Raw genomic sequence first — 25,144 nt, forward strand, 5'->3', positions numbered from 1 at the left:
CTCGATCTCCTGACCTCGTGATCCGCCCGTCTCGGCCTCCCAAAGTGCTGGGATTACAGGCTTGAGCCACCACGCCCGGCCCTAAACAGCTATTCTGAATACATAATTGCTCAAACTATATTCATTATATAGACAACTTTATGAAGCTCACTAATGAAGTTCACTTGCACAGTGAATTTTCCATCTTTTTATACATTCATCTCCCCATGTCCTTTGAGAAAAAGAGATGATTCTAAAAGAGAACATTTCCCAGGTGAACAAAGAGCTTTTCAGGAAACTGGGGCCTGTCCCTCGAGGATGCTGAGAAATGTCAGATTTCTTATATGAATTTGATTATGGGAAATGTTAATGCATACATGTGTTTGTCTTTCCCCAAGCAGATTTCCAGCACAAGTTCACGGTGCAGGCCTCCCCCACCATGGATAAAAGGAAGAGTCTTATCAACAGCCGCTCAAGTCCTCCCGCAAGCCCCACCATCATTCCTCGTCTTCGAGCCATCCAGTGTGAGACTGTTTCCCAAATTAGCTGGGGCCAGAATACATCAGGGGCACCTGTCCCCTGCTCTGTCCAGCCACCGACTGGTCCAGGCTTGCTCCATCCATAACTTCTGCCACCTCTCCTCGACAATGTGTATATACATGCACATATGTACGCAAACCCTTAGCCCTCTCCCTTGTCTCTCTCCATTAACTTTACTACTGCCCCCTCTACCTTTTAGTCACACATCAGCAAAGGGGTTCGTGGGTACTAATGGGATCTTTAGTAGTTCGCAAAGCAATTTGGAAACTGGTGTGTGATGTAGATACAGGTTACTACCTGGCCTGAGAACCTCGCACACTCTTTGACATATTTGGGGCATTGTTGTTTTTCTTTCATCCACACGTCCCAAGGAAGGGTTTTTTTTCAAAGTATAGGTCCTAAGGAAACTTGCCATATACTTTATAATAAGCCAAATCTGGGCCAGTTTTATCTTAGCTGCAGTATTTGCTTAAAAAAATATACTCACACATACATATAAGTGTGTGTGTTAATATACACCTATATGTGAATGAATTAGTTTTTCTGATTTAAAGACAGAGAGATTTTATTTAAAAATCCAAGATTTCGGCCAGGCATGGTGACTCATGCCTGTAATCCCAGCTTTGGGAGGCTGAGGCAGGCAGATCATGAGGTCAGGAGATCAAGACCATCCTGACCAACACGCTGAAACCCCGCCTCCACTAAAAATACAAAAAAAACATAGCTGGGTGTGGTGGCACCCGCCTGTAGTCCCAGCTACTCGGGAGGCTGAGGCAGGAGAATCGCTTGAACCTGGTAGGCAGAGGTTGCAGTGAGCCAAGATTGCACCACTGCATTCCAGCATGGGTGACAGAGTGAGACTCTGTCTCAAAAAGAAAGATTTCTAGCTTGAAAAATGAAATGAAATCAGTGGGTTTCTTTTTTCATGTGGCTGCAGTTGGCTGGCACTAATAGCAGCTTCCATACACTCCATATTTTGCCTCAGCCGCTTCAACTCCTTGTTTTTTGGTAACTAGTTCACTTCGCTCATTTATGATATAAACACAATCCCTGGGGCATTTGGGTCTCAACCCTTGCTCCGAGGTATTCATGTCAGAAAAATATTCCTCCTCTCTTATCTGTCTTTCTCTAGGCCTGTTCCTTCCCCCTGTCCTACTCCTGACTTCCTTTTCCATAACCTTGAACTCCTCATTTTCTTCCTTCCCAGCCCTTTCTTTCCAAGATTTCTGCATTTCCATGCCTTCCTTGCCCCTTGTCTTTTTTTCCCCCCTCACCTGCCTCCTTATTTGCTCACTACCCAATCCCACCCAACAAAACAAGTTAAGTCAGATCTGTTTGGAACTCTGATGTCTGGCTGGCCTGAGCTCTAGCTTTACATTGGATTTGTGAAAATTGAAGAAGTGTTTCCGTGTTCAGTACTTTGAGAGAGCTAAATGATTTGTGGCTGAGAACTCCATTACTTTCCTGGAAGGGTCCACTTGGGCACAGAGTTTTTGATAAGGTCTAACTTCCTTGCAGCTCCAAATGTGTGTGTGTGTGTGTCTGGTGGTATAGAGGGTAGTTTGGGGGAGCCCTGTCTGTCCATGTTCTAGATCCTGTCCAACCCTTGTTGTTCACAGTGACACCAGGTGAAAGCAGCAAAACTTGGGGCAGGAGCTCAGTCGTCCCAAAGGAGGAAGGGGAGGAGGAGGAGAAGAGGGCCCCAAAGAAGAAGGGGCGGACGTGGGGGCCAGGGACGCTTGGTCAGAAGGAGCTTGCCTCGGGAGATGAAGGGTAAGTGCCAGATGACATGAAATTCTTTCTCACTTGAAGACGGATGCACCATTTAAACATGGGATATGAAATACCTTTTTTTCTCTGTCGTGTGTTTGATTGCTTTCTGAGAAATTGCAAGCTTCTTGATCTTTACAATAGTTTTTCGACCTCCATGTTCCTGGAACCTCCTAGGACAGACATGGAAAACTTTTTCCATAAAGAGCCAAATAATACATATTTTAGGCCCTGTGATTCCTATGACTCTTGAGCTCCACTTTTGGAACACAGAAGCTGCCAGAGACCATGGACAACATGTAAATGAGCGAACGTGACTGTGTTCCAGTAAAACCTTATAAAAGCAAGTGGCAGGCAGGGTTTAACCCACCAGTTATAGTTTGCCAACCCCTGAAGGCGTTCTACTCAGAGTAGCAAGTAGCCCAAGCATTAACCAAATGTAAAAAGTTCTGCCAGACCATTCTGCTTATACCTGGCTCTTCGTCCTTAAAGCATTCATGCAGAGGAAAGAGAAGAAAGAGCAGAGGTTAACAGGACTCTCTTGCCTAGAGGTTCATCCTGAAGCAGGGGCAGGCAGAATAACCCAGCCCTGGTAGTGCAGTTTTATGCAACTCCAGGGCCACTAGAACTTCTTTCAGGTCTCACCCCATAGCCATGCTGCCATGTATGATGGCCTCCTCTGGGCAGGGCACAAGGGGGCTGAGAGCCTTGAGTGTGCTTGTATTCTCACTCATGGGCTTGAGGCCTGGGGGTCAAATTTTCCCCTGAGCCTAGGTTCTTCCCAGGCCAGGCACTCATAGTGTAGTAGTGAAGATCTTTGACTTTGGCACCAAACTGCCTGGGCACGAACCCTGGCACCACCACACCTAGCTGTGTAACCTTATGTTTTCTCATTTATAAGTGGGATCAGGCTTACAAGTGCCCTGAACCTGCAAATGGCCTTGGTAATCCTTTAAATGCTAAGATTCCATGTCCAAAATCTATGATTTTCTGATGTCAGATCTGAGCTGAAGGTAAAAATCACAGTTTGATTCATAAAGGATTGACTCTCTGAAGCTAGGCTTTGGAAATCACTAGATACCTTTGAGCAGAAAGTTTAGATATATAGGGCAAACTACCTCAGCTAGGTAAGAATCCAGCAATGGAATCCTTGGGGGAGCAGATTCTTCTACTAAGTTTTGTAGGGGCGAGAGCTCTCCAGTTTGTCCTTTGAGCTATCGGCTAGAGTAGGGTTGAACTGGGTCTGAGAAACTCAGTCACCCTGAGTCTCTTGATATTTCTTGCCATTAATGTGATTCCAGATAGAGTTTACCAGACTGGCTATGGATTTTAATAATTCCTATGGTTCTGCATCATTTAAAGAATTTTTTTTTTTGGTCTTAGTAGTAAATTAACTTTATTTCACATTGCAAAATATTAACTTTGGAATTTTCTTCTTCCTCACAAACTTTTGAAGGAATTAAAAAATACATGACTTAATTTTTTCATGATTCTCAGTTCCTATTGAAGGAATAAGAGTATATTCTATCCAGGCTTGAGTGAAGACCTCTTTAATGTCAGAAATTTTGAGAACTTCTACGTGATAATATTTCTGGTTTTAGTACTTTTTAACTAAAGAAAACGTGATGAACAAAAGCCATTTTGAATTCAGTAATGTTAAGTGAGTTTTGCATCCTTATCCTTTTAAAAAATAATACATATTTGTCCAAAACATGCATACCTCTCTGTAGATTGCTTGGGTATCTATGGGTTCACAGGGCCCCTGCAACTGTGCTGCAGGTGCCCAGGGATCTTCGTCCTGGGCCTGTGGTGGCTTAAACAGGATCATCTTGTTAAGATTCTTTCATGGTGTGGGCTTTGCGGCTGCACAGTAGGAAGGCAGCTGGCGATGTAGCGTGAGTCCGTCTTTGAAGTGGGAGAGGCTGAGCTGGATGTGCCCTCCATTGCCTGCTACTGATTCTCTTTATTCATTGAAGATCCCCTCAGAGACGTGAGAAAGCTAATGGTTTAAGTACCCCGTCAGAATCTCCACATTTCCACTTGGGGTGAGTCTTATCTTCACCCTTTCACCAACTCTGCTGGTAACAATGTCCCTTCCATTTCCTTGTTCTCACAGCATACCCCATAGAATCAAGCCTCATTATTGCCGGGGCTGAACTGACTTTTTTGTTTTTGTTTTAAGCAGTACCATTGTGCACCTTGGGAAAATTCCTGTGTTGATCTAATTTTACCATATTCTTCACTCCACTGACCACTCCAATTAGGATACTCCTGCTTGGTTTTAGAGAGGCTTAGATATGTGGCTATTTGTCCTTTGCTCTTCAGCACTGGTTTTCACTTTACTAGTCTGGATTTTCCTGGATCCAGAGCTGGAAGTAATGTTACGAGAGTCTCAGTTGGAAGCCCCAGGCTGTGGGTTTGGCAGCAGGCTTATCTCTGTCTCAGCAGGTATTTTGGTTGAAACCAGTGGTGGTTGGGATGTACTTTAATTTGCTGGTATTTCTGATAGCACTTGAAACAGAATTCTGAACAGGGAAAAAGTTGATCCTCTGTCTCTCTCAAGATGGCTGGGACTTTGGGGAAAGTGGTCTTTAGTTGAATGATTCTTTCTAGCCTTAAACAAAAAAAAAAAAAAAAAAAAAAGAGCAACTCTGGTCATAATCCTGATATTTCCAGGGCAACCATATCCCACAGATTCCTCAGTCCTCCCTTTTACTGTGCTCTAGGGAAAAGACCAGTGCTTCTAGGCCTCTGGTTCCCCCCTCCTACAAAGTGGTTGGCGGGATGCCCAGGCTATATCCTCGGAGAGTTTCTGGCTTTCCATATGAGCTGATTACAGGGATTTGAAAGCGAGCCCCTGTCCTCTGTCTCTCCACCCCCAGACAAACCGAGGGCTCTGCTTCAGCACTGTGCACTACCCACATAGGTCTGTCCCACAGTGCACTGGGTTGGTGTAGCTCTGTTGGTTGATCTTTCCTTTTGAAAAGGGGATGGCTTTGAAAATTGCCTAAGCATGCCATAAAGCTTGGAAAGAGCCTGAGAAACGCTGTGTGTGGAGTAGCCTGATCCACCTCTGCTAGCTCGGCTGCTCAGTGCTTGCCTGGCTTCGCAGGTCTTTGCATCATAGTAACTGTAATGCCATGAATGTCTTGTGTCCAGTGTCTGCTTTGAGTGCTTCTCTCTTAAGATGGGCTCAGGCAAGCCCCCTGCCAGCAGGGCCATCCTTATTCTTTCTGTCTGCTTGCCAGCCTGCCCACTAGTTCTTTCTACAGTTCCACAGCAGCATGTGAGGGGGGTGGGTCATGTCATTGCCCTTTTCTTCCCTGGAGCATGTGCATTTCTGTTTGTGAAGCAGGTGGGCTTGGTAAGGGTCATTGCCTGTATGTACTCCAAGGCTCTTTGGTAGAATGAAGCAGGCAGGGAGAGACGTCTCCATAGCCCCATGGAGCTGAGGGTCGAGTAAGGAAGGTAACCAGTTCTGACAGTTTCCTCTTTTCGTCTGATTCAGCCTCAAGTCCCTGGTAGATGGATATAAGCAGTGGTCGTCCAGTGCCCCCAACCTGGTGAAGGGCCCGAGGAGTAGCCCGGCCCTGCCAGGGTTCACCAGCCTTATGGAGATGGGTAAGCATAGCTCCTGTCTTGGCTCTCTCCCTGCTCCCTTGGGGCATTCTTGCCCAAGCTTCTAGGACTGTTTAAGGACCCCTGTCACTGCTTCATGGAGGCCGTCTCCCCTTCTACTCAACTCCTGCCCCCACCCTATCCCTTCTTAGTTTGCTCCGCTCCCATTTCATTGAGTCTCCCCAAATTATCATTTTCTCCTGCTGCTGCCGTGGAGCCTGCCCTTGAAATTCTATCCCAAGGGACCAGTCATAGTCTTCTTAGGGCAGTGCAGATGGGTGAGGCATTATATCATTCATTTACCTTATCTGGATCTAGTTCCCCAGTGTGGCGAGTCCACAAAGTGGGGGATGGCAGTAAGGACACTGCAGCCTTCCTCCCAGGAAGCTTTTCCCGTGTTGCCCTGTGATGACTGAATGGGGAGGTGCTTCTCCACGCTGTCTCTCAGATAATGCTGTCTCTGTAGATTTCCAGGGTCATAATACATCAGTCAACAGAGTAGATTGGCTGTCCTACACTAGGGATTCCAATCCTTTGCGGGAGACTGATCCTAAGACAAGTTGCTAGGCCATTGTCCTAGAAATCTAGAGGCCCTTTTAATTTTAAGGTACAAAAACATTGGGAACGTTTTTGTTCTAGAATGTTCAGTGTTCTAGAAACTCATACTGCACTTTGTGTTAAGGGGCCATTATTAGGGTTTTCCAGAGGGAGAGAACCAATAGGAACCAAAAGGAAGTTTATTAGGGAGAATTGGCTCACACAATTACAAAGGCAAAGCCCCATGATAGGCCGTCTGCAAGCTGGAGAATGAGAAAAGCCTGTAGTGTGGCTCCCAGGGAAGACAGTAGAGTGGCTCAGTCCCAGTTTGAAAGCCTTAACACCAGGGAAACCAGCAGTGCAGCCCCCAGTCTGAGGCCTGAGAGCCCCCAAAAGGCCTGTTATACGTCTGAGAGTCCAAAGGATGAAGAACCTGGACTCTGATTTCCAAGGGCAAGAGGAGCAAACGTGTCCCTGTCCGGAAGGGAGAAACAGAGAGAGCAAGCTAAGCAAGCTGAGCATCCCCCTTTTTCTGCCTGCTTTGTTCTAGCCTTGCTGGCAGCCAGTTGGGTGGTGCCCACCGACATTGAAGGTGGGTCTTCCTCTCCCTGCCCCTTGACTCCCATCTCAGTCTCCCCTGGAAACAGCCTCACAGACACCCCCAGCAACTGTGCTTCACCAGCCATGCAAGCATCCTTCAGTCCAGTCAAGTGGATACCCAAGTCACCATCACAGGTCCCTTATGAAAGAAATGGCAAATTAGCGGATCTTTTCTTCTGCTATAAGGAAATGGGCTCTGGAATAGAGAGTGGTTTCCCTGTGTTGGGGGTTGGATAAAGCCCCCTTGGTTCAGTGTTCAATTCCATGTCCTGGTCATCATACCATTTAACCTTTGTGTCCCTGAGACTGAAACAGGAGGCCTGGGTTTAGGGGAAAGGGCCAGATTCTTATTCCTGTCACCTCACTTCCATTTCCTTTTTCTCTTCCGCTCTTGTCATCTTCACAGAGGATGAGGACAGTGAAGGCCCAGGGAGTGGAGAGAGTCGCCTACAGCATTCACCCAGCCAGTCCTACCTCTGTATCCCATTCCCTCGTGGAGACGATGGGGATGGCCCCTCCAGTGATGGAATCCATGAGGAGCCCACCCCAGTCAACTCGGCCACCAGTACCCCTCAGCTGACGCCAACCAACAGCCTCAAGCGGGGCAGTGCTCACCACCGCCGCTGCGAGGTGGCTCTACTCGGCTGTGGGGCTGTTCTGGCAGCCACAGGCCTAGGGTTTGACTTGCTGGAAGCTGGCAAGTGCCAGCTGCTTCCCCTGGAGGAGCCTGAGCCACCGGCTCGGGAGGAGAAGAAAAGACGGGAGGGTCTTTTTCAGAGGTCCAGCCGTCCTCGTCGGAGCACCAGCCCCCCATCCCAAAAGCTCTTCAAGAAGGAAGAGCCCATGCTATTGCTAGGAGACCCCTCTGCCTCCCTGACACTGCTCTCCCTCTCCTCCATCTCCGAGTGCAACTCCACACGCTCCCTGCTGCGCTCTGACAGCGATGAAATTGTCGTGTACGAGATGCCAGTCAGCCCAGTTGAGGCCCCTCCCCTGACCCCTTGTACCCACAACCCCCTGGTCAATGTCCGAGTGGAGCGCTTCAAACGAGATCCTAACCAATCCCTGACTCCCACCCACGTCACCCTCACCGCCCCCCCGCAGCCCAGCAGTCACCGGCGGACTCCTTCTGATGGGGCCCTTAAGCCAGAGACTCTCCTAGCCAGCAGGAGCCCCTCCAGCAATGGGTTGAGCCCCAGTCCTGGAGCAGGTGAGTCTTCTTCCTCTTTTCCTCTTTCCTTTCTTTGTGCCTCCTCAGGGAATGAAGATGTTTGCAGACCTCATTTTCTCTTTCCACTTCTGGACTTGCGTGAATATCATTCCTCCTCTTAGCCAATCAAGAAATACAGATTTGGTATCAGGGAGGCAGCCAGGGCTGGCTGACTTCTCTCTGACCTGTGCCTCAGGGGTCTTCCCTGAGGATTGAAAGAAGACAGGCAGGTTCTAGGAAGAATCAGAAGACCTGGGACTCCTTTGGAATGTCCAGGCCCTGAGTCTTAGGGTAGTTTTCAGGGCACAGGAAGGGAAGGAGTCTAGCTTCTAGTTATTCCCTGAGGAGGAGGATGCATTTTCCAGGAAGGAATCTTGCACTGCACGTGGGAGGGGTATTTTCTGCCACATAGCTGGGATTTTGCCTCTCATTATAGCATTAGTTCACACGCACTCAGAAGGCAGGCTTCCACCCATTCATCACACCCTTCGTCACTCACCCCTGACTCATACTTGCCTCCTCAGGCATGGAGATGAGTCCAGGTAAACTGCTATCCCTGTGCATATGACTGCCCTCAACACCTGACACACCTGGGGGCACACACTCTTTCCTGTCCCGTCTCTTTCGTGTCACCATCTCTTGCTCCCTGGAAGACCTAAGTGTGACTTGGAAACAGCCTCTAATCCAATAGAGAAAGGGGGGATGGTAATACCCTTTCAATGAGATTTAAGTGTCAACAACAATTGTATTTAAATGTTTGACTTGACCTGCCGTCCCGTTTTTTGTTATACTCAGATATGACCTATTTGGGAACAGAAACCCTACATTACTCACCTTTGGACTTCTGATACCTAGCTCTGTTCCTGTCACATGTTTATTACATGAATGAACAGTAAATGAACAGACATGCCCTTAAGTCAGGAGGCAGCAAGCTTTTTTGGTGAAGGGCCAGATGGTAAATATTTTAGGCTTTGTAGGCCATGCAGTTTCTGTTGTAACTACTCAACTACGCTGCCGTAGTGGGAAAGCAGACACTGGATGTGGCTGTTTCAATAAAATTTTATCGTATTCCTTTTTTTCTTTTTTTTGAGACAGAGTCTCACTCTCAGCCAGGCTGGAGTGTAGTGGTGTGATTATAGCTCACTGAAGCCTCCTGGGTTCAAGTGATCCTCTTGCCTCAGCTTCCCAAGTAGCTGGGACTACAGGCATGGACCACCATGCCTGGCTAATTTCACAAAAAAATTTTGTAGAGATGGGGTTTCATCATGTTGCCCAGCCTGGTCTTGAACTCCTGGGGTTAAGTGATCATCCTGCCTTGTCCTTCCAAAGTGCTGGGATTATAGGCATGAGCCACTGCACTCCACCTAAAACCTTGTTTATAAACACAGGTGGCTAGCTTGTGTGTCATTTGCCAACATCTGCCTTAAGTTATTTCATTACAGATATGACCCCCATATGTCCTATTATTCTTACCAGATAAAGGGATCATGGCCTTCTAGTTCACTGCTGTATCCCCAGTGCCTCCCAGTAGATGCTCCACAAACGTTTGGTGATTCATGTTCTCCTGAGTGCATAGGGATATGGTAGTGTTGTGGGGGAGTAGTGGATATCCAACCCCGAAATATGGCGCATCATCTGATGCTTCTGCCTTTGTCTTTTTGACCAGGAATGTTGAAAACCCCCAGTCCCAGCCGAGACCCAGGTGAATTCCCCCGTCTCCCTGACCCCAATGTGGTCTTCCCCCCAACCCCAAGGCGCTGGAACACTCAGCAGGACTCTACCTTGGAGAGACCCAAGACCCTGGAGTTTCTGCCTCGGCCGCGTCCTTCTGCCAACCGGCAACGACTGGACCCTTGGTGGTTTGTGTCCCCCAGCCATGCCCGCAGCACCTCCCCAGCCAACAGCTCTAGCACAGAGACGCCCAGCAACCTGGACTCCTGCTTTGCTAGCAGTAGCAGCACTGTAGAGGAGCGGCCTGGACTTCCAGCCCTGCTCCCGTTCCAGGCGGGGCCACTGCCCCCCACCGAGCGGACGCTCCTGGACCTGGACGCAGAGGGGCAGAGTCAGGACAGCACCGTGCCGCTGTGCAGAGCAGAACTGAACACGCACAGGCCTGCCCCTTATGAGATCCAGCAGGAGTTCTGGTCTTAGCATGAAAAGGATTGGGGCTGGTAAGAGGGACAGCTGGCAGAGATGAGGGGAGCTGGCGGGCACAACCCTTTCTCAGGGTTGGACCCCCTGAGATCCAGCCCTACTTCTTGCACTGATAATGCACTTTGAAGATGGAAGGGATGGAAACAGGGCCACTTCAGAGGGTCTCCTGCCCTGCAGGGCCTTTCTACCCATGTCCACTGGAAGGGCTGTGGCCATTAGCTCTGGCTGTATAGGGGAGGGAGGGGTGCATGCATGTCCCCCACCCTCCACAGTCTTCCTTGCCTTTAGAGTGACCCTGCAGAGTCACTCAGCCAAATCTCTGCTGCTCCCTCTCCTCAGCCAATTGGGTGTGCGCAGAGCTGTCCTGGGGTCCCTTTGTCAGGCCCGAGTTCAGCTTCCCAAACACCAGTATTGGATATTCTGTGATTGATTTTGCTCCTCCTCCACTGTACCCCAACACCCAGGAATGGGAATCTGGCTTGGTTCGAGATAGGAGCTTTTCTGTGTCCTAAGCCCTTTCATGCTAGCAGGAAGACTGAAAGCAAGGTGGCCCAGCGTGGGGTCATAGGGCTTGATAGACCTGGCACTACCTATCTGCACTTCCAGGTGCCCCACCTATTTATTTGAGCCCACAGGTGGAAAGGGGAACTGCCTCAGTGAGAACAGGGGAACGGGGGTGTTAGGAAAAATATAGTAAAGTTGCAGTGAAGAGGTTCATGAAGTATGTCCTTGTTCTTTTTGGAAACTCTTGGCAAAGGGCAAACCAGCAACTGTTGAGGGTACCCATCTAGCTACTTGGGGTCAGGACCTCATCAGACCAGGTTCGGATACAATCATATGCTCATCCCAGGAATAGTTTCTTGGGGGACTCACTGGTGCCAGTTCTAAGTCAGAAACAAAATTCCACTATCTGTTCCTTTTGTTGTCTGAACTTTATGTGTTACTCCCTTCGTTTGGTCTTCACTCTAATCCCTGGAGTTTGTGGGCTTTCGGTTATGTTTAGTTAGTAGATATCACTGCAATGCCCTAGAACAGCATATGAAGCAGAAGCAGAATACCATATGGCCACCTAAACACTGGGACTTGGGAATTCACTCTCAACTGGGCCATCCATGTTGTGATGCCCTTGAAGTGAAATGGAGCCAGCAGGAGTACCTTCTGTAAATGCATGTGGCAAAGTGCTATTTATAGGGTGCCCAGGGAGCCTCTGATGTACAATAACCTTTAGGTTCCCCATACTGGAAACTGACCAAGACCTGTGCACAGGTAGCCCCTCATGCTGGGCTCTGGACCATGAGCGGAGTAGGAAGGATAGCAGAGGCCAACCCTGACCTTTCTGGAAGTTATTTCCTTAACTTGAATATTGAGCTTCCTCTAAAGCTTTCTCATGTATGTCTTCTCCATGCCACTACTCTGCGGCCTCCTGTGTTACGTGTGAACAGTTGTCTTTATGTGGGAATGACGACTTGATTGGGAGTAGAGTCTCGAGGTCATTCCCCTCTTCCCTCGAGACTCTCTGAATGCTGCTCCACTGTCTTTTGTCTTGGAGGTCACTCAGCAGGTTCCTTGCATTTGCTGCCTGGATGTGCAGCTGGCAACAGTGATGAGTTGGTCACTGCTCTTTCTCCATAACTAGGGTAGATGTCCTGCCTTGGTGATCACTAAAGGGGTGACCTTGGTTTTCAAATTGTTCCTTGCTTTATGAGCCCATTAGCACTGTGGTTCAAGGGGCCCACCAAGTCTTGGACAGGAAGGCGCTACTGGTTTTATTGCCCAAGATTTTGTTATTGTTTCTCTTCTGTGTCCTTCTCTTTGTTCAGTGAAGCCAGTATGTAAGATACTGTTTTTGTCCCTATTCCCCTACTCCTGGGCTAGGAGGAAAAAATGTGAATCTTACCAGCAGTTCCAGGCAACCAAATGATTGTTCTTCATTCTTGATGGGGAGAAGTACATACAGTCTGTTCTGACCGGGCGCGGTGGCTCACGCCTGTAATCCCAGCACTTTGGGAGGCAGAGGCGGGTGGATCACCTGAGGTCAGGAGTTCGAGACCAGTCTGATCAACATGGAGATACCTTGTCTCTACTAAAAATAAAAAAAAAAAATTAAAATTACCCAAGCATGGTGGTACATGCCTGTAATCCCAGCTACTCGGTAGGCTGAGGCAGGAGAATCGCTTGAACCTGGGAGGCGGAGGTTGCAGTGAGCCAAGATCGCGCCATTACACTCCAGCCTGGGCAACAAGAGCGAAACTCCATCTCAAAAAAAACGTCTGTTCTGTGCCTTCCTTCCCCCAGGCCCTCCATTATCTCGGGCTAAGCCATGAACACATCTGTATATCCTTGGCTTCACTAAATGGCACTCTTATGGCCCTCCAGACCATGCTGCCTGTACACAATGCTCTGTACACAATGAGGCAGAGATTTTTCCTTTGCTCATTTTTAACTTTTGCCATTGTGTTAGGTTGCAGCCATCTTTCTAGATGTAGTTTATGATGTAGTGTAAACTGAATGATGGTCATCTGCCATTGAGTGACAGGTTGAATACCATCCTTACTTGTCTACTGTGGGGAAAGATAAAGGAAGGCTGGGTCTTTGCTGAGGAAATAATTGTACCTGAAAGAAGCCAAAAGCAGGATTATCTAAAGGTGCTACTGTGAGCATCCATGAAGAAGGAACAGTTACCATCTCTCAACTCCTACACACCTGGTCTCTGATGGGCCCTGACTGCTGCACTCTCTCTGTGGGGCAAGGCTGGAGATGGGCTAAGGATCTGTATTGTAGTAGCAGGTCTCAGTGGCTTTCTCTTCACTCGGGTTCCCTTGTTCTGTGGTCCTGGTCAGGAGCAGGCCCTGAAGCTGTGAATGAAGCCACTTGAGTGGCCGTAGCCGGCCCCCCTTTCCCCTGCCTTCCCTTTGCACAAAGACACATTCCTTCTGCTCCTGGCAGGTGCTCAACTTCATGGAAGATGATAGTAGGAACAGTTACTGTTCTCTGCCCCTGCTTCTTGGGTTCTTCAGCTCCTTCCGCTGATTCGGATTATCCCTTGTTGACCCCCTTGGGAATCCAGACTGCTGCCAGGAGGCTGAGTAGATACCTCGGTTATCTGTATGTTATTTCTGAGAGGCTTTGGCGGATCTTCTTTACTTGGCATCCTGTGGCATCCCTAGGGTCTGGTGGTAACAATAATAGCCACAATGATACCTTACATTTGGACAACTCAGAATAGTGCTAACTTTTCCTCCTGACCTTTGCAAAATGACATCATTTTCCTTGTACATTTGATACACTTGCTAGTAGAGAAGGGGAAATGCTTAAAGATGAAAATTCAAATGAAGAGAAATGAAAAAGTGGCTTGGACTAATTGCTGAGTGATGCCACCGGGCTCAGAACTGAACAGGTTGGCCGCATTCATCATTCTGCTTTTGCTGTGTGGCCATAGGCTTGTCTCTTTAGCCCCTCTCAGATTTCCTTCCTTTAAAAGCAATCATCACATGCTTTCCTCTCAAGGGGGTTGGGTGTATGTATCAGAAGGTCAGTGAAGCACCGTAGCTCCTTGCCAGCTCCTTCATCTCTACAGGATGAATTGCTGAAGTTGAGAGTGTGGCTCTTGTCACCTTTGCCTTGAGGGAACTTGCCTTTTCTTTCGTCCTCTGGCTTCTGGAAGAGGAGTGATTTGGAGGTGGCTGAGCGTGACTAATGGGAGCCCCCGTCAGGCCCATGCCCTTCTGCCGCATTTATGTAGCACCTGGTATTGACAAGCATTCTTTCCTAATTCCCCCACTTAACTTGTTGGACGCTGTCTGCCAATGTCATCCTCACCATTTGTGTCTTACAGAGAAGGAAATGGGAGAGGGAGGTTGGTAGCAACATCAGAGTGACAGTTGGTTGTCTCTCATTTCTTGGGGTCATCAGTCTGATTTGTTTAGAGCCTGGAATCATCCCAGTTCCTGGAAGAATCTTTGGAAAAGGGTCCCCTTACCCTTGGGATATGTGTCATGGTCACTAAGCCCCCTTTCCCTCAGGCTACTGTTGCTCAGGGACACAATGAGATACCCCTAGGACATCTAGACCTGACTTTTCATGAACTCTTTTGTCTCTGTGGTCCTCTCATTATAGTCCTCCCTCTCTCCTCCTTCTGTTGTGTGAAGGAGACACCTCCTGAGCAATCCTAACTCATCCAGCTCACTTTTAACAAAGCAAAGAGCAGAGGACACTGAAGACTGGATGGCTGTGAATGGCACACCGTGGGGTTGAAACCATGTTGGCAGGAACCTGGTGATCAAAGCTGCCTACTTCCTGGGTGTGTGAATTTGCACACATCTTTTCCCTCTCTGGACTTCAGAAGCCTACTGTGAACTGGGGACGATGCCATCTACTTTCCCTCCTGAAGCCCTTCTAACTTTAAAATGTATGGTCCTGGAACCGTGAGTCCCGCACAGAAACTGAAGCCTTGCCAGATCACTTCCCTTGGTACAGAAAAGTGTGCGTATGTATGAAATATATGTACGGTTTTATGTCGAAAACAGTCGAATATCAGCTGTTACATATGGTTCACCCTAATGTACCTGCCTCTCTCTTTGGCTTTAGGTCTGAGAATGACTTGTCTTTGTCAAGTATACTATTGTTAGAAAGACATTACCAAATGCATCTCTTCTTTCGGATCAGCATATTCCTAGATTAGGAATTCAAATTAATGAAAATTCACATGTGAAAGGAAAATCCATTGCTATTGCTGGGCTTTTCCCTGGCATTGCTACCTGCGTGGGTGCTCACCACTTCAGGTGCTGGTGTTGGAAGGCAGGAGGAGGAAGCTGAAATCCTGTCGATTAAGGCTAATGAACAGGGCTGAGGTGCCTAATTAGTGTGACTCAGCCCGGGACTTCTGGGTAGCTCTGTGGGCCAGGTGAATCTCTTATGGACTTCCTCTCAGAATGCTGTTTCTCATTTTGTCCTGATGAGATATTGACAGTCGTGTCCACCCGCTTCCTCATTCATTTCCCCTCTTGGGCCCTGTAAACTACCTAGGGAACCCTGGCTTTGCTCTTCAGCATTTTGGGCTCACTTCATGATCAGGAGCCAGTAGGACTGGTCCTTCCTGATTCTTACTGCCTGTGGTTCCCCATCCCCTACAGGGAGCCTGCTTTGGGCCTTGAGCTGGAAAGGGAGAAGAGCCTTGGGGCCCAGCTGGTTGTGGGAGCTGAGTTTTTCCACACCACTCTTTGTTAACCCTTGGAAACAGACCCGCCTTTCCCCTAACCCATCTTCCTACCTGTCTGGTCTGACCTGGCCTCCTAGTTTTACTAGGAGGCTGATTGGCAGGTGTGGACATTATAGGTGTCTATCGAGATAGGTGTCTGACTAGTTAGGTGTCTCAGGATTGGACAGCAGAATACAATTCCAGGGGTGCACAGACAGGCCTCTCCTACCGGGACATGAGGGATAGACGTCTGGGCATTCTGAACCTAGAGGTCAGAGTAGTCACAAGCGGAGCCTTGGGGAGCGAGGGCCCCAGGGACGTCGTTGTTCCTTGCTCTACACTCACTGAAGTCCAAGGCCAGGTTTCAGAAGTAGTATGCTGCCCCTTCCTGAGATCCTTCACACCTGGACACCAACCCAGACAAAACCTGACTTAAAATTTTGATACTGTATTCATCGTGGAATTTTTCAATAACTCTGATTTTTAAAAAATATTGCATTGGAATATGATTTATCTTGATTACTGAGGTTCTTTGTTTTTTGGCACCCCCTTAAATTTTAACCCAAGGCGAGGGCCTCACTCCACTCTGGACACAGCCCTGCCTGCCCTCTGTGAGAGGGGCTTAGGTACCACTGTGAAATAGGTTTTATGTTTTTTTTCTTGCCCTTCCCCTCAAGTCCTGAGTGAGGCAGCAGCTCTCTGGGGGGGTGCTCCCGTTTAAATAGGAGTGTGTAGACTTACAGCAATGAAACATCTAGGAGCTTTTAACTTTGGATCTACACCTGGGTGTGACATTTCCTTGGTGTTCTCTGGCTGCCTATCTGATTCTCTGCAGCCCTGAGGGCACTTGTGTGTGTGTGTGTTCCCTGGAGAAGGGAAGTGATTATGGCAGAGAGGCTCCTTTAGATTCTCATCTTAAACCTCTTCGGAAGATGTTTGAATTCCAGAAGTGAATGAACTTCATTCATTCTCTCCTCCACATTTCAGAAGGGACCGAAGTGAATGGAGGCTTTTTCACTCCCTGGCATGCCAAGAGCCACGATCCCTAGCTCTGTGCCTGCCCAGTGAGTCTTCAGAATTTGGCCATCACATCCTCTGCTAGTATCATTTCCACCACCCTCCTCATCTTCTCTCGTCTTTATTTCATTCTTATCGTTTATCTCTACCTCCAGTTCAGATGCCATGCTGGCTGTGGCTCTTCATCACCATCAGACTGAGGCGTAGATGTATCCCGGCCTACTTATGAAGACTGATAATACATGATAATATTTTTCCATGTGGGGGGGCGCTGCTGTCCTAGTGATTCACATATATATGTAATTTTTGACTCCTTACAATAATTCTGGGATGTGGGTATTACCCCCATCTAAGGATGTGGAAACCAAGGCTCTGATGACTCTGTAACTTGCCCAGGGTCACACTGCTAGGAAGTCAGTTGCTAATCTGCTGGGTTGCAAAGTCACCTGTCTTTTTCCTCTGAGCACATTTCTAAGCCACTGCTTAGAAGCCCTTGAGATAAAGTTGGCCTAGCTCAGGTCCACCTAGGTTTTGAGATTGCCCTTTGCCCAAGGAGGATTTGTGTCCTTGGCTTGCCTGTCGTCTGCCTGTGACCGGACTTGCACCCTCGCAGGTCTCAGCTGACATCCTCGATGCTGCTGGCTGCCTTCCTCTCCCTGTTTCCTCTCCATGACTCCAGGGGTTTGAAGCACACAGGAACTGGACATGTCAATTCTGTAGCTCTTCTCCCAACACCACTGAAGGCCGTGAGCCTCTCTCCTCTGTTTCCAGCCTGCAGCTGCCCTGTTGCTGCTCTTCATTCCAGCTTCTCCTCACTTTTCTGTCAGTCTCTGAAGCTTGGAAGCCTTACTATAGCTTGTGTCTCCTCCCTGGGCGCTTGAGGTCAGGCTTTTGCCTCTTTGTCGCATTGAGCCGCATGCCCTTGATACCCAGTTGTAGCAAAGAAGGGCGGTGATGAACTTGCTTACTTTCTTCTCTGATGTCCCTCCCTACGCATCCTGCACATTCGCCCACAGCCACTCCCTGCCAAAACCCAGATATGTTATAGTCTAAGGCTTTTAGAGGATTAGGAAAGGAGTTGGAGGTGGGTTTTACTTAGTTCACAGGAAAGCTTTCTTTGGGATTTTTCCTCCCCCTTAGGGCTTTTCAGTCTAGGTGAAGTGAAAGTTCACGTATGTGTTTGTTTGGTTCCTCTGTAATTAGCTACTAGTTTTTATCCCTAGACCTTCTCTGCTCCAGTGTCTTGTCCATGTGTCCTGACCCCGTGTCCTTGAATTCCCACTTTGCTTTGGGATTTAAGTTATTGTATGTTGTCAACAATATTTAAAGATGAAAAAGTTCTGAAGGAAACTTACCAGGTTCTTTCCTTTGGCTTTTTTTTTCTTTCGAGGTACTGTAAATTGTTAACTAGGGATGCCAAGCAGGCTTGGTTCAATGGCTAAACCTCTTATTGTATTACAGTGTAATGCTGATCTCAGCCTGGTCTCAACGCCAGAGCACACAGAGACTTGAATAAAACTGTTACAACGATTACCTCTGGTTTGTTGTGGTTCTTTGTAAACGCATCCTTTCCTGTTTTGTTTTGTTTTTTTGAGACGGAGTCTCGCTCTGTTGCCCAGGTTGGAATGCAGTGGTGCCATCTCAGCTCACCACAACCTCCACCTCCCAGGTTCCAGCAGTTGTCCTGCCTCAGCCTCTCAAGTAGCTGGGATTACAGGCACCCACCACCACGCCCACCTAATTTTTTGTATTTTTAGTAGAGATGGAGTTTCACCATGTTGGCCAGGCTGGTCTTGATCTCCTGACCTCAGGTGATCCACCTGCCTTGGCCTCCCAAAGTGCTGGGATTATAGGCGTGAACCACTGTGCCCAGCCTCTTTTTTCTTTTTAATTAAACTGAATGCTTAAGTAACTGGGCTGTTTCCAGGGAGTTTTCATAGGGAAAAAATAATTGGAGAAAGATGGAAATGCTGCAGAAAAGAGGAGGTGGGTGAGAAGCCTCTCTGAGAGTCTAAGAGCCTCCAGCAGGATCATGGGGGCCTTTGTGAACGACACTGCCGAACAATGCAGTCTCTGCTCACAGTTGACTTTCGCATAGCTCATGGATTTTGGCTTTCAGAGTCACTTGTGAGTATGTGCTGTCTCCTACTCCCTACCACTAACCATGCTGACATTCCTGGTGACGTTGTGAATGGAGCTAAGAGGACAAACACATGGAGTTGTAGACATGTGAATAAGACTTGCTGGCTATGGGTCACAGATTCCTTGTGGCTCTGATGCTCTTAATGGCACTTGTCAGCTGTGTGACCTTGGCAAGGCACTTAACCTTGCTGGTCCTCTTCTGGAGCAAGCTGATCACAAAGCAGCCTTTGTGCTCTCACTTTCCATGATTTTGTGTTAGGTGGGGATGAGGATAAAAGCAGACAGGATGAATCTTGTTTGAGGCTATTCTTCACTGCTTGAATCCTCCATTTCATCACTCAGCTGCAGGTGGAAAAAATGAGTTTTGAACTTAAATAGACACCCTCATGCGTGAATATAACCTTTCGTTTCTCCCTGACCTCTTTGCCCTTTTCTCTGACACCTGGGGAGGGGTGACTCTGAGGTGGGGCTCTGTGCTGGATGCTTGGATTGTGAGGGCAGGGTTGACCTTTTGCTGAACCTTAAGGTTAGTTTGACCAGGATCCAGAAAACCTTTGTAAAGCCAACTGGGCAAAGATGAAAAATTGACCAATCTCCTTGCTGGTGCCATATGGAAAGGTGCCATACTGTTTTTGTTTTGTTGAGACAGAGTCTTGCTGTGTCACCCAGACTGGAGTGCAGTGGTGTGATCTCAGCTCACTGCAACCTCTGCCTCCTGGGTTCAAGTGATTCTCCTGCCTCAGCCTCCCCAGTAGCTGGGACTACAGGCACATGCCACCATGCCCAGCTAATTTAATATTTTTAGTAGAGATGGAGTTTTGCCATGTTGGCCAGGCTGGTCTCAAACTCCTGATCTCAGGTGATCTCCCCACCTCGGCCTCCCAAAGTGCTGGGATTTCAGACATGAGCTAGGTCACCCAGCCAGGCACGATATGCTGTTAATATGTATACAAATACAACGCAGGCCTAGTAATTCCGTTACTGCTCTATAGTAATAAAAACTAGTTCAATGTGTCAACCATTGCACTAAGACCTAACCTATGTTATCTCATTTACAATATTTCAACATCTTCAAGAGTAGGTCCATTATCATCTCCATTTTACATTGAAGAAAGTGAGGGCCAGAGGGTTGAGTAATGTGCCCAAGACCACACAACTGGCAAATAGTAGAGCTGTGACTTGTCTGATTCTGGTGTCTGCGTTTGTATCATAAGATTGAGTTGGGGTTGGGCGCAGTGGCTCACACCTGTAATCCCAGCACTTTGGGAGGCCGAGGTGGGTGAATCACGTGAGGTCTGGAGTTCAAGACCAGCCTGACCAACATGGAGAAACCCCGTTTCTACTAAAATTACGAAATTAGCCGGTGTAATGGCACATGCTTGTAATCCCAGCTACTTGGGAGGCTGAGTGAGGCAGGAGAATCACTTGAACCTGGGAGGCAGAGGTTGCGGTGAGCCGAGATCGCACTATTGCACTCCAGCCTGGGCAACAAGAGCGAAACTCCTGTCTTTAAAAAAAAAAAAAAAAAAACTGAGTTGAATGCAGATAAAGATTTACAAGTCATCCCACGTTATTTACAGGATCATTCAAGAGACTACAAATGACCCAAATAAGAATTTGGGTCTTCTTCCACCCTCTTCCTCACCCAACAACATGGAATCTGAAGAGCAAGAAGGCTCTCTTCACAAACTAGAAACTGTCTAAATGCCCAACAACAGGGGGTTGCTTAAACTCTGCTTTTCAAGGCATTTATTGAGGACCTTCCTGTGCTAGGTACCAGCTGGACACTAGAGAGTTGTAGCTTCTTTAGCCAGGTTCTCAAAGACTATATTGTCTGGTGGGAGAGACCAAAATATGAAGAAATCTGTTTAATATAATGTAGTAAGCGCCGTGACGGGGTGCCGAAGGAGCACCGTGGGCTGGGTTTAGCCTGAGCTGGGGCTTCACTCCGTGGAGAAGACAGAACCTGAGCTGAGTCCTAAAGAATAAAAGATACCAAGGCAGGAGATGGCGAGATGCTCCCTCTCAGGCAGCACAACTCTGTCTCCACCTTTTTTAAAAAAGTAAACCTTGTAATGCCTCACCCTGGGTTCCTAGCGCTAGTTTTATAATGGACCATGTGAGATATTATGTGGCCATTAGATTATTCATGAAGTTAAATTTTTCATGAATAAGAAAATGTGAAAATGTTCATGATAAGCTAAATGATAGGATACAAAAAATTTCAAAAGCAATTTGATCCCCATTATATACAGAAAGTATATTTACATTTAAAAAAATACACACCTGATAGGCACAGGAAAAAGACTGGGAGAAAGTCAGTTATCTTCGTGGGGAGGTAGCATAGATGGTTTTAAAATGTTCTTTTGGAATTTATTAAACTTTAAAAAAATGAATATATGTTACTTTTCTATTCAGCAAAACAATGGCAAATAAAGTAGTTTGAGGATGCTTTCCCATGCTAACCAGGTTCCTTTGCAGGTGTTCCAGAGGTCACTGGCTTCAAGGTTGTCCCCCACCCTGAGCAGTATAACAAGGTGATTCCAGAAGCCCTGCTTATGGAAGGTAGAACTAGGGCCAACTTCCTGTTCCTCCTCACCCCTTTCTTCATCCCTTCCTTCCAGTGGAGAGATGGTGCTGGAATGGTGAGCACGTGCAGACTGCTAGCAGAATCCAGGGAGGGCACATGAACAGAGAACGTTCTAAGAAGGAGGTGCTGTGGGGGTTTCCTAGGGGCACAGCTGGTTAGGGATGTCAGGTCCTGCACAGGCAAACAGCACGTTCCTACAACACAAGTGCACACCCTTCTGTGAAAGGAGCTGCACGAGGCCTGGGTCCACCACACCCTGTTTACACGCCTGTGGAATGTGCATCATTCAAGGCTGGGGCTGATATCCTAATCCTCTGAGCCCTTGGTCCCCACCCAATCTAGTCCAACTAGCTCAAGCTGGAGAACATGTTTTGGCATAAGGGGGTGGGGTGGAGATAAGGGTGGGGGTCTACTGCTCTATCCCCTCCTCCTCTCAATCATTGGTCACACTGCTGCCATCCAACCAGGGGAACCTGTTGTGGGGTCTCAGTGGGAGGCACTGGACACTTCTTTGTGATGGAAGGACAATGGGGAGGCTTGAGAAAGATCAGCCCTAGGAAATGTGCTCGTGGAACACAGGTTGGATCATGCCATGCCCAACGCCTGCAGGAAAGGATCCACATTCTTGAGCACGGCCTTAAGGACCCCACCCAATCTGACCCCAGTCTACCTTCCCATCACAATTTCCCTGCCTCCAGTCCTTCCCCACCCCTAAGATTCAACACTTCTCTGCTTCCTGAAACACTTAATTTTCCAGGAATGGAGGCCTTATGCTTGAGAGAGTATTATCCTCTTTATGAACTGTCTTTCTGACTATCTGCCCTGGTGTCTAAGAAGACTGCAACCTGTAAGTGGTCACCAAATTAAGTGGTCAGGCCAAGTGCCGTGGCTCATGCCTGTAATCCCAGCACTTTGGGAGGCAGAGGCTGGTGGATCACCTGAGGTCAGGAGTTCGAGACCAGCCAGGCAAATGTGGTGAAACCCTGTCTCTACTAAAAATACAAAACACACAAAAATTAGCCAGGTGTGATGGCTTGTGACTGTAGTCCCAGCTACTCAGGAGGCTTAGGCAGAAGAATTACTTGAACCCGGGAGGCAGAGGTTGCAGTGAGCCGAGATGGCACAACTGCACCGCAGCCTGGGTGATATAGTGAGATTCCGTCTAAAATAAATAAATAAAATCAGTGGTCAAATGTGAGGGAAGGAGACAAGGCAAGATGGGAAAGAGAAGAAAGGAATAGAGATCACATTTCATCCCCAGAAGATGACAGTCTCCCTGGTGAGATTGAACATGCTAGGATGCAGTGGAGAAGCGTACCAAGAACCACGGGACACCTGCAGATGGAGAGACATCCTGAGGGCCATGGCTAGTGTGGAGTGGCCCGATAAAGTAGCATCAATTCCCACCTAGTTCTGTGCTTTACCCAACCCGAAAAGAAAAGACTCATCCCTCTGATCCTCTGACAAATGGTTGTCGAGGGCCTACTCTGCTCCCAGTTACAATGTAACTGGCAAATTCCAGTTCTGTGTGGGAGCAGACAGGTCAACGAGTGAGGCACTCTTATGACAGTAAGATGCAGTGGGGGATGGCGCTGTATGGAAAGGCATTCCCCATCTAAAAGCATGTCCTTAGCTAATGCTCAAACACACTATCTCTGTGTTTTAAAACCCCTGAGGGTGAATGGGACAGAAAATGATGGCCACTTTTTTGATTTTGCCATCTAGCGGGGAAAATCAGCTTACCCAGCAATTAAGGCAGTATGATTATCTATATTTCAATATCGATCTGTCTGTCTATATCTATCTCTGTCTTTATATCTACATGTTCTATATGGAGAGACAGAGAGAGATAGGCACAAATAGGCAGACAAGAGGTGAGAAGTGATGTCCAAGTTGAGACCTGGAAGATGAGGAAGACTTAAATAGTCCTGGGAGGTGGTGTTAATGGAGAAGCCAGGTGTTGGGAGCAGCTGGGTGAAGGGGATTTTATCCTCTGCCAGCTCACTTACCTTAAATTCCTTATCTCATGGGAGCACTTGTTGTTGCAGCCTTTTCTTTGTGATAAGCACTGGTGTTAGGTGGTAACTGGTAGGCAAAAAAAGATGAACTTTTACATAGGTGGGAGATGAAGTGGGTGCTTCCAGCTGGGTCCTGCCTGTGCTATTTAGTTTGCCCTAGGGTGAGGAAAAACATGTGTGAACACTCATAGGTGGGAATTGAACAATGAGAACACTTGGACACAGGAAGAGGAACATCACACCACAGGGCCTGTCACGGGGTGGGGGCGGGGTGGTGAGGGACAGCCTTAGGAGATATACCTAATGTAAATGACGAGTTAATGGGTGCAGCACACCGACATGGCACGTGTATACATATGTAACAAACCTGCACGTTGTGCACATGTACCCTAGAACTTAAAGTATAATAACTTAAAAAAATGCATTCAAAGTCCAAGATAGAACAGCAGGTTTTAGCATAACAGTACCAAAAGTTCATGGATGTGGTTTCAGATTCTCCATTCCAACTAACTTTTAAGAAGCCATAACTTGTGGAGTTTTGGAATAGTATCAAAGAAGAATACCCACAATGATCTTCAAAGGCTATTAAAATACTCATGACTTTTCCAACTACGTATCTGTGTGAGGCCAGATGTTCTTCTTATGTTTTAACTAAAACGAGATATTGGAACAGATTGAACACAGAAGCAGATATGAAACTTTAGGTATCTTTTAAGTCAGACATTAAAGAGATGTGCAAAAATGTAAAATAATGCCACTCTTCCTAAATTTGTTTTTGTTTTGGAAAAAACAGATATTTTTCATTAAAATTTCATAAAAAATTCATTTAAAATTTCATTAAAAATAACGTAAACGTTATTTACATTAAACATTTATTATTGTTATTTTAAAATGGATCAATAAATGTTTTCCAAAATTTTTCAGTTTCATTTTTCTTTCTTTCTTTTTAGAGATAGAGTCTTGCTCTATTGCCCAGACTGGAGTGTAGTGGCACAATATCAGCTCACTGCAACTTCTGCCTCCCAGTTCCAGCAATTCTCCTGCCTCAGTCTGCCGAGTAGCTGGGATTACAGGTGCCTGCCACCGCGCCTGGCTAATTTTTGTAATTTTAGTAGAGACGGGGATTCACCACGTTGGCCAGGTTGGTCTCAAACTCCTGACCTCAAGTGAACCGCCCACCTTGGCCTCCCAAAGTGTTGGGATTACAGCGTCAGCCACCATGCCCGACCAGTTTCATTTTTGAATAGGATAACTGTGTTAGATATGACACAGACTCAGGTGCTCTTTGGGGTCCTCAATCTTTTTTTTTTTTTAATACGTTTTTAAAGGGTACTGGAACATTTGAAACACCACCAGATGGCGCTGATGAGAATAACGAACAGCTTTTGTGTGCGCGTGAGAGAAAGGGAGACAGGGCAGAAGAGAGAGGGAGAGAGGGAAAATATAAAAGTGGGATCATAGTAGTGAGTTTTATGATATGAAATCTCCTAATGGTAGTGGTATTTGTAGTCGCTATTGGAAAAAAGTGACAGGCCTGGGAACCTAATCAATAGGTTTCTACAATCTAAATTAGATGAGCAGATTTATGCCAAATAATATGTTGGGCTTTTTTTCTTCTTCTTCTTTTTTAACTTCCTCTAACAAAAGCTAAGCACATTCCTTGGAGGAGTTCCCTGCAGCCTCAGAAACTCAGCAGATTAAACTGAAAGGGTTCAATCTTTTTCATTTTGTGTTGCTAATAACATAACATGACTCTGAGACTTAAAAGTGAA

The 25,144-nt window shown here is 47.2% G+C and overlaps 1 protein-coding gene across 3 annotated transcripts in view; it reads left to right on the top strand.

The window, feature by feature from the left end:
- The window catches only part of MAP3K9 (mitogen-activated protein kinase kinase kinase 9), a 77,546-nt gene extending 64,871 nt beyond the window's left edge, over positions 1-12,675 (top strand). Inside the window, exons 6-12 of one of the 3 annotated variants that reach the window (XM_011949640.1) lie at positions 381-503; positions 2,139-2,292; positions 4,266-4,334; positions 5,798-5,910; positions 6,995-7,036; positions 7,451-8,254; positions 9,921-12,675. In XM_011949640.1, the coding sequence (XP_011805030.1) occupies positions 381-503; positions 2,139-2,292; positions 4,266-4,334; positions 5,798-5,910; positions 6,995-7,036; positions 7,451-8,254; positions 9,921-10,405 (1,790 nt within the window). In that variant the 3' untranslated portion in view covers positions 10,406-12,675. The remainder of the gene's footprint in view (positions 1-380; positions 504-2,138; positions 2,293-4,265; positions 4,335-5,797; positions 5,911-6,994; positions 7,037-7,450; positions 8,255-9,920) is intronic. The other 2 variants (XM_011949641.1, XM_011949642.1) reach the window with 2 other exon arrangements.
- The last annotated feature ends 12,469 nt before the right edge of the window (positions 12,676-25,144 follow it).

Source organism: Colobus angolensis, unplaced genomic scaffold (assembly GCF_000951035.1).
Source record: "Colobus angolensis palliatus isolate OR3802 unplaced genomic scaffold, Cang.pa_1.0 Scaffold3, whole genome shotgun sequence".
Classification (NCBI taxonomy): Eukaryota; Metazoa; Chordata; class Mammalia; order Primates; family Cercopithecidae; genus Colobus; species Colobus angolensis.